Below are 12,855 nucleotides of genomic sequence, written 5' to 3'. Positions count from 1 at the left end.
TGCACCACCACATCCAGCTTCTTTTTTTTTTTTTGGTATTTTTTTAAGTAGAGGTGGGGTTTTGCCATGTTGGCCAGGCTGGTCTCAAACTTTTGGCCTCAAGTGATCCGCCCGCCTCAGCCTCCCAAAGTTCTAAGATTATAGGCATGAGCCACCGTGCCCAGCCTCAGTTAAGTCTTAACTGAGTATGGTCCGAGCTGTGCTGTGGAGTACTAGGGGGTGAGGCCCCTCATAAGGGGAACATCGGCTGCTAGGGAAAGCCGGTTGTAGGCCCCCAAGAGGTGAAAGCAAAGAATGGAGCATTGCTTAGGGTTCCATAACATACTTGGGGAGGGTAGCCTGGTCAAAGAGGGCACTTCTGCCTTCAACTGGCAAGACCTGCACCTCTAGCTGTAGGGGCATAAAGGGAGGTGTGAGGCCTGAGGTGTCACCCAATGTCCCTTAGAGGCCCTCCTGGGCCACCCTGGAAAGTAGGAACACAAGAACACAACACACCACCAAGCTCTCAAAACTCAGTTTTATTGACTTCCAGCATTTCCCCCTGGATCTGAGCTCAGCCCAGCTGGTTTTGGTTCGTCTCTGAGGCTCAGTGTTACAGCGACTGGCTCCACCACTCCCCTCCCTGGCCACTGGGCTCCCCAGGCAGGGAGGAGGAGAGGCAGCTCATCTGTGATGTTGGAAAGAATGGGCAGCAGGGTCAGAGGCCAAAGAAAGCCATACAAGCAGCAGCATGCCTGGAGCTGCCATCACATGCCAAGCCCTACCACACACATGCCCCCGCGGGTGGCCTTGTCCTGGAAGCTCTCTGTCAGCCCACACTCCTCAGCTTTCTGGGGCCACACCCTACTCAGGCGGACATGCTACTCGCCCTGGCTTGTTCCTGGGACCCCAGGCTGCCCAAGGGAAAGGTACCTCTCCCAGGTGCTGCGCGGATCTGCCCTGCCCACTCTAACCCTGGGGCTAGCAAGATGTGTCAGGGGAACCAAGGCTCAGATCATTCCCCCTTCATCTACAACCTTGCCAGCCCTCCAGGGATAAATCAAAAGACAAAATCTCCCCATCTCACAGCGAGTGACAAGCTGACCTGGGCTACATGTCCCAAGATGCACAGCTCCGTAACCACACACCACCTCCCCCAAGCGGGATCTATCAGTAATGAGGCCGGGCACACCGCACTCTGGGGTTTGTAGTCCCCAGGAGCCAGCACTAAACACCCAAGGAAGAGAGTGCACAGGCTAAGACTACTGCCGCCTCCCACCCGGCCCCCGCCCGCCACCCAGGCCCCGGCTCTACACTCAGCATGGGTGAGGGGGAGAAATGGAGGGTCCCCTCCCAGTGCATGGGGGAGGGCGCTGTCCTGTTGGAACTGTGCAGCAATTCTGGATCCCGGCATCCAGCTCAGAACACATCTGGGGAGAGAGCAGGGGCGGGGTGACAGGAGAGAGCGTCAGCGGCAAGCTGTGGAGGATGGGGCTCAGCATGCAGACCTGGGCTGGCCGCATGGCCTCTCCCTGAGCCCTGATTTGTGGTAGGGAAGCAGTATGGGTGCAGTCCCCTCCTAGGCCTCCCTCCGGGGTCCCCCAGTCCTATCCCACCTCTTCAGGGTGAGCCAGCCTCACCTCTGCCTAGTCCTGAGGGTAAGGGCAGGCTGAGGCAACGAGAGGGAGGAGGAGTGGGCTCCAGTTCTGAATCTGGACAGCTGAGAGGCTCCCGCCCCACCCGGCTAGCCTCCCCAGAAGATCTCACAGCCCTACCGGCCCCAGCATCTTCCTCGCCACATTGAGGCCTTCTCGGGGAAGGAAGGAAGAAGGGAGTCCTAGCCAGACGGCAGTGAAAGCAAGCGATGCGGCCCGCAGGGAGTTGCAGAGAGAATGGGAGGGAGGAGAAGCAACACCAGAAGAGAAGCAACAGAGACGGTCAGAGCGCAACATGGCACAGAAACCAGGGTTGGGGGTCTGCAGCTGGACCAGGAGAGCGGGAGGCTCCACTCTGCCTGCACTGCTCCCCAGTGGAGCTGCCGGCTCCGGCTCAGACAACCCTAGGCCAAGTCCTCCTTCCTTGACACCATCAGCAACACAAGTGGCAGAGTACCTGGGCACAAAAGGCCCAGCCCAAACCACTAATGCCCCTTGGAGCTCCCCATCCAATAAATGCAACCTGGCTCCTCGGGCGCTTCTATTGCCCTGACACCCCCCACCCTGGGCTTCACCAGGGACCTATCAGCCCTAGGCTGAGCACAGCAAATCCCAAGTCCACACTGGGGTGCGGGGGGCCTGGGAGGGAAACTTGTGGAGGGAGCATGGAGTTGGAAAGCAGTTCCTACAACTCAGGATACTCCCCTCTTCTCTTCCCACAGTGAGTCAGACCCCCAGTCAAGACCTGGATCAGATCAGGTTGGGCCCGGTGTTCAGAGGATGAGGCAGCGAGAGGCCTTCTCCTCTGGGGATGGGCTGCGTTTGGTTGCTTCACCCCTCGCACCCTCCTGGGTCCCCCCCAAGCCTGGATCTTGGTGCTGGGCCTTGGGATGCCCCTGCCGTCGGTGCTGTGCCTCCCGCCCACCTGCGGGTTTCTTCCCAGCTGCCTCCATCTCTGACAGGCTGTAGGCCATGGCCAGCTGTAGGTCCTCATCCTCAGAAAGGTCGCTGTCCAAGGGGCATGAGGCAGGGGTCTGCTGGACCTGAGTGCCCCCAGACCTGGAAGTGACTGACGGCTGCTGCTCGCGACGGCTCAGCTCCAAGCCCAGTGCCAGGTCATCTGGGACACCTGCAAGAGTCACAGCCACCATGAGGCCCCAACCTGAGCCAGGGGTATTACTGCCAGGCTGCCTCACACAGTAACAACCCTGACCACTTAAGAGTCTTTTATTTGGAATTGGCACACATGCATTTTGGCACCTAGGGTTGTGATTTTGAGCACAGGGAAGTATTCAGCTCTACCAGGAAGGAGCTCCTACCCTTAGTCAAGTCACTCAACATCCCTACCCCTCCCTTTCCTCATCTAGAAAGTGGGAATGATGGCCGGGCACAGTGGCTCATGCCTGTAATCCCAACACTTTGGGAGGCCGAGGTAGAAGGATCACTTGAGCCTAGAAGTTCGAGACTAGCCTGGGCAACATAGCCTGGGCATCTCTACAAAATATTGAAAAAATTAGCTGGGCATGGTAGCACACGCCTGTAGTCCCAGCTACACAGGGGGCTGAAGTGGGAGGACTGCTTGAGCCAAAGAGGTCGAGGCTGTAGTGAGCCATAATCGTGCTGGGCTGAGCACCAAAGCAAGACCCTGCCTCAAAAAAAAAAAGAAAATGGGAATGATGATAGTGCGTTCATACTCAAATTGTTCCAACGATTAAATATGTCAGCCCGTGTAAAAGGCTTGGTGCACAGTGCACGGAGTCAGCACGTGTGAAGGGTTAGCTATGATGACGGCCCTGCACGGCATGGTGTTGCAGGGGCAGTTCTGCTCCGGGAATCGTGCGTCCTGGGTTTGACTCCTGGCTCTACCCCTTACTTGGAAGGAAAGAGTCTTGGGCCTGGACTACTTGGAAGTTAGGGTCATTTAACTATGCTGCAGCTCAGGCTCCCCAGATTAAAACTGAGTGGATACCATCTGCCCTGTGTACTCCCCCAGATGCTTGAAGAATACAGAGGATATCGTATATCTGGAAGTGCTTTAAAAATAGTAAAGTGCTTTGCAAATGTAAGACACCCCACTCACAGTGACGGCGATGGCTTCGTGAGACTCCTCCACCCCCTTCCCAGCATTGCCATCTCTGATCCTACCAGTCTGGCCTGTTGCCACTCCCTCCCAAGCCCTAAGTGAGTTCAGAGAGCAGCAGTTTGGGGAGGAGGCTGCTGAGGTTGGGGCTGGGGCTTCCTGCCAGGGGCTGGGTGGTGGAGCTGCTCCTCACCATTGATTGTGACTGACTTCAGCTGCCCATCCTCCTCCACTTCCACCCGCTCCTGCCCGTTCTCCATGATTCTATGGGAGACAGCACAGTTCAGGCAATGAGCAGTGACAGAATCCTGCAGGCGCTGGTCCCAGTTCTGGCCACCGCAGTAGAGAGCGCAGACTGGGCCCTGCCCTCAAGGAGCCAACTTTCTATTTGAACACAGCTCCCCAGCAGACCTCTCACCCCTCGATAGCCCCAGAAGGAGCTCTCACCTGCGTGTGGTGATGCGGCGTCCTTGGACAAAGGTGGTAGAAGTAGAAACAGAGCGAAAAGCACCAGCCCCGGGACTGAAGGAGAAAGATGAGGAGGAGAAATCTGGCATCGGGACAAGGGAGGAGGAGGAGAGGTGGTTAGAAGAAGACTGTGCTGCCTGTTGTGGTCACCGAGGCTCCAGGCCTCCTCGCAGGGCTGCTGGAGGCAGGGCTCCCAACACAGGAGACAGGCTCGGAAAAGCAACAAGTACACGCCAGGGGTTCCAGGAATCGGAGCTTGCAAACGTGGGAAGGGTCAGAACTTACCGGAGTGCCCAGGGAAGGAGGAAGAGAAGGTAAAGAAGGGGCCTGAGTGTCGGGAACCCCGGTTCTGAAGCTCTGAGAAGGGGCCCAGGTCATCTACAACAAGTAAACACGTTAGCAGTCATCTGGTAATGACATTTCCCCTCAAAAGTGTGTGAGCCCGAGTCTGGAAGTACAAACCACTAAGCAACTGGGTAGGGTTTTTCTTTTCCGCTTTTTAGTTGAGCTTATTTATAAATTCCTTTTTAATGTTGAATTCGAAAACGCTCACTGGTTAATTCTGTCCACAATAAAGAATAAAGGAAGGAAGGAGGGGGAAGAGGGATGGAGGACAGATGGCTCTTTCAGTACAGGCACATCATCATGACGTGATGACAGGCAGAGTCCAGCTCTGCCATGTGTTATGTGACTCTGGGCTATTAGCTGTGCCTCAGTTTTCTCATCTGCAAATGGGGATAAAATTGCCCACCTCTCAGGATTCACTAGAGAATTAGGGAATGTAAAATATTTGGCACATATCTATCATTAAAAAATACCAGTATCTGTTTTATAGGTAATAATAATAATATTGTCACAAGATGCTTTGAATCTTGCTTTCATGGCTGTTACTATAGAAGTCTAACAATGTATTATTGTTGTAATTTAATAAGGTGAGTCTGTGAAGTGTCACTGTTGGATCACGGGGTTCTGGTACATGTGAGATTCTGTCCCAGCTCTCACTGGAGCTAGCTCCACAAAATCTTCTGTCCATGGCATTCCCATCCCCTCTCAGCCTTCTACCTCAGGGCCTCCCAGCTGATGGAAGGACAGGCCTGGAGGGGGAAGTTGAGCCATTCAGAGGCTTCCAGAGTCCACTCACCAAAGAGCTCTGAAAAAGGGTCTCCACTCCCGAAGAATTCCCGGAAGACCTCCTCGGGGCTGCGGAAGGTGAAGGTGAAGCCAGGCCCACCACTGCCAGCTTCTGCCCGAGATGGGCCAGTTCCTGGAAAGGCAGGATGAGGAGAGAGCTTAGGGCATGCATCCTGCTCTGAGCCGGGGGACCTCACCTAAGGCACAGCCAGGAGCCTGAGAGAGCCTCCACTGCAAGAATCTGCCCTGCCCCTCTCCTCCCTGCCCCACCTCCATTCCTGGGCCTCACCACTCCACCTACCTGTCCCTGTCAGCCCTTCCCGGCCATAGCGGTCGTAAATCTCCCGCTTGTGCTCTGCAAAAAGAGACCAGATCATTTCACCCTCCCTCTGGGATGGCCTCCCCTCCCAGGCTAGGACACTCAAAGGATTGTCCAGAGACTGACACTCTGACACTTGGCAGGGGACAGCAGGCACAGCAGGGGACCCAGGGGACATGGGCTATAGGTAGGCAGCAACTCAGCCTTTCACACAGCCGGCCTCTTCTCATCTGGAAAATGGCTGTCATCACAGCACCTACCGCACAGGGTTGTTGCAAAGATAAAATGAGACCATCCACGTAAACTGCCTACCAGTGTCTGACACATAGGAAGTGTTCAATAAATGTTAGCTAATGATTACTATATTATTATTCGCCAGGGCTTAGCCTAAATGTCACCTCCTCGGAGAGGCCTTCTACAACCACCAGAACAAAAGCAAGTGCACATTATTCCCTAGCACTCCACCTGCCCTGTTTCTTCCCTCTGAATACTCTTCACAAGCTGTAACTGTGTCTGTGTGTGTGCCTGGTAGGTGTTGGTCTTCCCTGCCCCTCTGGGCAAGGACAGTGCCGCTTGTCCTCCAGTTTCCCCAGCACCCAGCGAGTGCCGGACACTGTGAGCATTCAGTGAATTACTTTTTGAATGAATCAATAAAAAGGCCGACCTGGATTCATATTCCAGCTCTGCGTGGCCTTGAGCAAGTTACTTCACCTCTCTCAGCCTCAGTTTCCTTGCCTGTAAAATAGGAGTGATAGAACCTGCCTCATAGAACGGCTGTGAGAACTCATGGAGATGACACCCACCAATGCCTGGCATGCAGGATCATGAGTTACCTGCCCTGCTTCCTTCCCCTTTCAGGTCTCATGCCAGCCACTCCTACCAGACTCTGGGGAGCAGACACTGAGCTGTCCCTGTAGGAGGGGGGAGCTTAAATATCAGGCTGGAAAAAGGCACAGAGGAAACTCGGGTGGCAGAGACATTGCTTTAAGAAAATGTGAGCTGGGGCATGAAGTACGGGGTGATGTGCTGGGTCCTGCCTGACCCCAGCCCTTACTGTCAGACAGCACTTCATATGCCTCGGCCACCTCCTTAAATTTCTTCTCAGCAAATTCTTTATTATCTGGGTTTTTGTCTGGGTGCCACTGGAGAGCCTTGCGCCGATACCTGCAGAAAGTGGGTGCAGAGGAGAGAGTCGGGGGACAAATGCAGGCACTTCCCACCCAGGAACCGAATGACCCGTTTTCCCATTAGCCTATCACTGTCCTTTTACCACAGGGTCCCGGACCACCCCAGCTGCTAGGGCTGCCGCTGCTGTGATGTTTTCATCAAGTTCCACCCTCTCTCCTCTGCCACCAGTGCTGGGACCACATGTACAAGCGGATACAATGCCAGGGTCCCTAGCCCCTCCCTAGGGCTCGCTGGGCTGGGGCTGCAAAGGTTGGGGCACATGTGGCCTCGAAGAGTACAGGGACACCAGCCCCTCCTCCTCACAGAGCCTCTTTGCACTGATCTTTGCACTGCAGCCTGAATGCCCAAATCTAGGGGGAAGGGGGAGGGGAGGGGAAAGGAGGAAGAGGAGGAGGGGAAGATCAACTGGAGAACAACCAATAACACAGTGCAGCTCCCAGCGGAACTAACTACTTCACTCTCTGGACGTTCTCCTTGTACTCTACCAGGGGTCTCTTTCCTCCCTGCAGGTGTCACTCGGAGGAAGCCCCTCAAGTGCTTTCTAACGACCTGGTTCCCTCAGACACCTACAGGTGTCACTCTGAAGTGCCCCATGGTGGTGGCGGGTGGAGGGTGAGAGGTTTTCTGTTGCACACGGAGGCACTTACGCCTTCTTGATGTCATCAGCGGACGCACTTCGCGGCACGTCTAGGATCTCGTAGTAGGATGCCATGGCAACTGGTCAGTCGTCAGGCGGGCCTCCTTGGGGCTGCAGAAGATGAAGGAGTCAGGCGGAAAGAACCAAGAGCCCCTCCCTGTGGCTGCAGCAGTCCCCCTCCCCGGGTGGCGGAAGGCGCTCCCAGTTGGAAGCGGAGCCCACCGGGATCTGCTTGCGGCCGGTGACTAGGTCCCTCCGGCAGCCTTATCTGCCCCCGCAGGCCGGGGCCAAGAGCTATCTCGACGCCCAGGCCCAAGAGCCCTATCGGGGCCCCCCAACTCCAGCAGTCCGACCCAGGGCCCCCGGCCGCACCTCCTCCGACAGGAGTCCCGGCCTCCTGCGGCGCCCCGCCCCTGCCCCCCGCCGGGAACCGTCTGGCACCCGCAGCCCGACTCGCGGCTGCTGCGTAGGACGCGCCCGGCCCAGCTGTGCGCGCAGGCATGCGTCAGCGGTGCGGAAACTACTAGAGACAGGGAGAAGGCCGGCTCCGCCTGTCCCCTGAGGGGGTGGGGGCCTGCAGGGGCTGCCGGGAGAAGAGGGCGGAGCCGGCTATTTTGGGCACGCACCAAGACGACGTCAGCCCCAGCTGGGACCTGGGAGACTGCTGCCCCGCCTCCGTTCAGGCTAGATGCGCTCGCACGGATGCTGGGGCAGCCCACAAACAAGCCGCCCGGCCCCCAGGTCCCTCTGTCACTTTCTTATAAACATGAGCGATGATCCATGCTTACTCACCCACCTCGAGGACTCAGACTCCTCCCTCCCTCCCCCCACTACTGTTCTAACTCCTCCCCCTTCTTCAGCTCCCAGCTCCAGCCCCAGGTCCCCCAGCAGGCTGCCCTGGCTTTCCTGAGTAGGTCAGAACTGCCTTTTACAGCATCTCGTGGCATTTCCTTCATCAGGCTTGTTAGAGCCACAAATTAGCATTTATTGGTTTGATTGTTTTTGATTACCATTCACCTCCCCCACTAGAATGTCGATTTCACAGGGCAGGAATTGTGTGTTTTTTCTCACTGGTCTATTAGAGCAGTCGTCGGGGTTCAAAACTACCCGTGGGATCCATAAATAATGGACAGTTTTGACACATTTGGGGGAGGTGAGGTAAAGGGGGCAGTACAACGGATTTCCCCAGGTTCAAGTCTTCCCAAACTGATCCTGATCAGGCCTATTCCACTTCAAAATGCTCCCTGGGTTCAGGCCTCATGGGAGAGTTAGGAAACCTTCCAGAACTGGCTCCTGCTTGATCCCATCCAGCCAATCCGCAGGCGTTAGCTGAGCATTTTTCTGCATTCAAGATGCTGCCAGACCGTATAAAGAAGAATGTGGCCCAACCCCTGCCTTTGCAGAGCTTGAACTTGATAAGATACCAGCCCATCAGTGTAGCCCGCTGGGAAACCCGAGGCTTTGGAAACAGACTACAACCTGGCATTACTGTGAGACTTGGGAAAATCTCTGAGCACTCTTTTTGTCTCACTAAATATAGGTAGTGCCTAGGGTTGTTTGAAAGTCAAATGAGACATGGTACGTATTAGGTGTTACTGCGGTCCTCGCTGGCATCCTGATTGGCTCAAGCAATAATGGTTATGTGAGCCCAGAAAAGTGCTTTAGGCTGGGGGACCCAGGAACATTTCGCCAACGAGAAGGGCTTGAGCCGGACGTGAGAGAAGAAGGTGGTGTGAGTGTCCTGTTTTCCTGGCTCCCCACCATCAGAACCTCCTGCCTACATTTGGGGAATTCCCATCGCACGGGCCCTAATGGGAAGCAGGCCACCATTTGCCACAAAGCCCCAATGCTTGCTCTCCCTGACTTGCAGGCAGAAGACATGAGCTCCGCCAATCGGACGCTCCAACTGGGACTTTGAATCTGGAGCAAGTCACGGAGAAGCAGGGCTGGTTTAGGAATTCATTTCTGCGGCGGCGGTGGAGGCGATGGGGCCAACAGCGGCCTCTAGTGTCTGGAGGAGGAAGTGTCAGCGCTACTGCCGCAGGTGAGGGACGAGAGTAGGAGGCTCACTGCGGAGCGTGGAGGGGACAGGAGTCTCCTACACAGGCTGTCCTGTGCCCAACCTTGATTGTGGTACTGGCTGCCCAGCTTCCCTAGGTGCCTGTCTGATTGCTGACCCTTGTTTGCTGGCCCTTGCATTGATTCTGTGTGCTATCTGATATCTCTATAATTGTTGGGGGCAGGGGACTTGAAACAATTTGCCAGTTAGCTTCTGCTGTTTACAAGAGTCCTGACTGACACAAAGACTAAGGGTTAGACTTGGTATAAGAGGAAGGAGTGGTGGGGTTAAGTCACTCCAAATTTTCCAGATCTCTGCCTCTTTCTTCTTACTCTGCCGTCCCAACAGACATTTGTCTAGCACCTACCGTGTATGTCTTGTTATATTAAGAATAAGAATATAAAGAAGCTTAAATTCCAATCTCTGTGCTCAAGGGGATAGGACATAGACAGATGACAACCGAGGGAAATTATATGGAGCACATCTAGCAGACAAAGGTTTAATTTCCTTTGTCCACAAAGAAATGCCAACTAATGAAAGACAATGACATTTTTAAATGGACAAAGGGACAGGCAGCTCACAGAAGAGGAAATACTGGCTTTTAAACATATGAAAAGATGCTCAATCTCATTCACAAAAAAACTGTAAACTAAAGCTACAACAGGCCAGGCATGTTGTAGGGATTGCTGGGATTACAGGCATGGTGGCTCATGCCTGTAATCCCAGCACTTTGGGAGGCCAAGGCAGGCCAAGGGAGGTGGATCACCTGAGGTCAGGAGTTTCAGACCAGCCTGGCCAATATGGTGAAACCCTGTCTCTACTAAAAATACAAAAAGTAGCCAGGCGTGGTGGTGCATGCCTGTAATCCCACCTACTCGGGAGGCTGAGACAGGAAAATCACTTGAACCCGGGAGGCGGAGGTTGCAGTGAGCCAAGATCGTGCCATTGCACTCCAGCCTGGGCGACAAGAGTGAAACTCCATTTCAAATAATAATAATAATAATTTTTAAAAGAATAATAATAATAAATAAAGCTACAACAAAATACTTTGGAGTTTTGTTTTTTTAGATGGAGTCTTGCTCTGTCACCCAGGCTCGAGTGCAGTGGCACTATCTTGGCTCACTGCAACCTCCCAGGTTCAGCCAATTCTCCTGCCTCAGCCTCCCAAGTAGCTGGGATTATAGGCATGTGCCACCCCCCTACCCCCGGCTAATTTTTGTATTTTTTGTGGAGACGGGGTTTCACCATGTTGGCCAGGCTGTTCTGAAACTCCTGGCCTCAGATGATCCTCCTGCCTTGGCCTCCCAAAGTGCTGGGATTATAGGCCAGAGCCACTGCACCTGGGCACATGGCCCCAACAAAATACTTTGTTTCACTTATTGGATGATTGACAAAGACGAAAAAGTTGAATACATTGTATGGGCAAGGCTGAGGGCACAGGCATTCTTATAGATTGGTAGTAGGAGGGTGGGTAATTTGATGTGACTTTTTTTTTTTTTTTTTTTGAGACGGAGTTTCGCTCTTGTTGCCCAGGCTGGAGTGCAATGGTGCGATCTTGGCTCACTGCAACCTCCGCCTCCTGGGTTCAAGCAATTCTCCTGCCTCAGCCTCCCGAGTAGCTGGGATTGCAGGCATAAGCCGCCGTGCCCGGCCTGGTGTGACTTCTAAACAGAGCAAGATTTAAAGTGTATAATCTTTGACCCAGAAATCTCAGTTCTAAGAAGGTGTGGTCATACATATGTGCAAAAAAAAAAAAAATACATACAAGGGTTGGAGCATTCTTTTTAATAGCAAAAGATTGGAAAAAATCTAAATACCCATTAATAGCAGACTGGTAAAACAAGTGTTAGTATGCTATACAATGGAATATTATGTTGTGACCAAATAGAATGAGGCATAGCTAACGGTATTCATATGGACCATCTTCCAGATTTATTATTAAGTGAAAAAACAAGGTGTAGAACAAAGTGTATACTAAATGTGCATGCAAGTGTGGTAGTACAGATAGAGCATCCCTACTCCAAAAACCCAAAATGTGAAATGTTCAAAAATTCAAAACTTTTTGAGTACCTGACATGGTGCCACAAGTGGAAAATTCCATACCTGACCTCATATACACAAACTGTTTCATGCACAAAATTATTTAAAACATAGGCCGGGCTCAATGGCTCAGGCCTATAATCCCAGCACTTTGGGAGTCCGAGGCGGGAGGATCACCTGAGGTCAGGAGGATTACCTGAGGTCAGGAGGATCACCTGAGGTCAGGAGTTTGAGACCAGCCTGGCCAACATGGTGAAACCCTGTCTCTACTAAAAATACAAAAATTAGCCAGGCACGGTGGCAGGTGCGTGTAATCCCAGCTACCTGGGAGGCTGAGGCAGGAGAATCACTTGAACTTGGAAGGCGGAGGTGCAGTAAGCCAAGATCACGCTATTGCACTCCAGCTTGGGCAACAAGAGCGAAACTCCATCTCAAAAAACAAAACAAAACAAAACAAAACAAATTATTTAAAATATTATACAACATTCCCTTCATGCAACAGGTATCAGGTGCATATGAAACATAAGTAAATTTCGTATTTAGACTTGGGTTTCAGCCCCAAAATATTTCATTATGTATATGCAAATATTTCAAAATCTGAAAAAATCTGAAATCCCAAACACTTCTGTTCCCAAGCATTTCAGATAAGGGATATTCAACCTATATATATAGACATCTCTGGAAGGAAACACTAACAAAAACATTAACAGTGGTGGCTGCCAAGAGGGGAACAAGATGAAAGAGACTTATTTTTCTTGTTCCTAAATCTCTCTGATACTTTTTGAATTCTGAAGCATATGCACCTAATAACTGTTCAAATTCATACTAATTGTTAAAAATTGAGTTGGGGAAATAAGACATTGACAAGAAACCAAGTGCTATCATACAAGGCAGCCCAAGCCAAGCACCAAATGAAAAATAGAGACAGAGGTAGGTGCTAAAAGAATCCAGAAGAGGGAGAGCTCTCTGGGGCTGGGTAGGTTCTGGATGGCTGTGACCTAAGCTGGAAGGAATGGTAACATTGAGACAAGCAGGGGGAGGTGGCATTCCAGAAGGAGAGAATGGTGACAACATAGCTTTGAAGCCAGGCATGTTCCTGACACATCAGAGCCCAGGGAATAAATTTGTTGGGTAGAATCCCGAACTTGGGAACCTGTCTCTTTCGTCTGCCTGCAGGAGGCAATTGTACTTTGGCTTTAGAAGCGTCAGGGATGAAAGCATTTCCCCTGCACTGAGGGAGTCCCCAGGAGCCAGGCTGGGTGGTGCTCCCAGCTGCCCCAGGAGGTCTGGGTTGCCACC

General features: G+C 52.8%; 1 protein-coding gene across 3 annotated transcripts; it reads right to left on the bottom strand.

Annotated features, from left to right (window-relative positions):
* Positions 1-503: 503 nt before the first annotated feature.
* On the bottom strand, positions 504-8,037 carry DNAJB2 (DnaJ heat shock protein family (Hsp40) member B2). 3 transcript variants are annotated; one of them, XM_055290732.2, is made up of 10 exons: positions 7,830-8,037; positions 7,468-7,568; positions 6,687-6,796; positions 5,615-5,668; positions 5,324-5,446; positions 4,468-4,560; positions 4,162-4,264; positions 3,908-3,978; positions 2,560-2,763; positions 504-1,409 (listed from the first exon to the last, which is right to left on the bottom strand). In XM_055290732.2, the coding sequence occupies exons 2-10, from the start codon at positions 7,530-7,532 to the stop codon at positions 1,399-1,401; spliced, it is 834 nt and encodes a 277-aa protein (XP_055146707.1). In that variant the 5' UTR covers positions 7,533-7,568; positions 7,830-8,037; the 3' UTR covers positions 504-1,398. The 3 variants fall into 3 exon arrangements, with proteins under 3 accessions (XP_055146707.1, XP_055146706.1, XP_063501788.1); XM_055290731.2 differs by having other exon boundaries at positions 504-2,763; XM_063645718.1 differs by having other exon boundaries at positions 504-2,763; positions 7,680-8,008.
* Positions 8,038-12,855: the final 4,818 nt, after the last annotated feature.

This window comes from Symphalangus syndactylus, chromosome 8 (genome assembly GCF_028878055.3).
Source record: "Symphalangus syndactylus isolate Jambi chromosome 8, NHGRI_mSymSyn1-v2.1_pri, whole genome shotgun sequence".
NCBI lineage: Eukaryota > Metazoa > Chordata > Mammalia > Primates > Hylobatidae > Symphalangus > Symphalangus syndactylus.
Note: the sequence above shows the minus strand (reverse complement) of the source record. Positions and strands in the feature narration are given on the sequence as shown.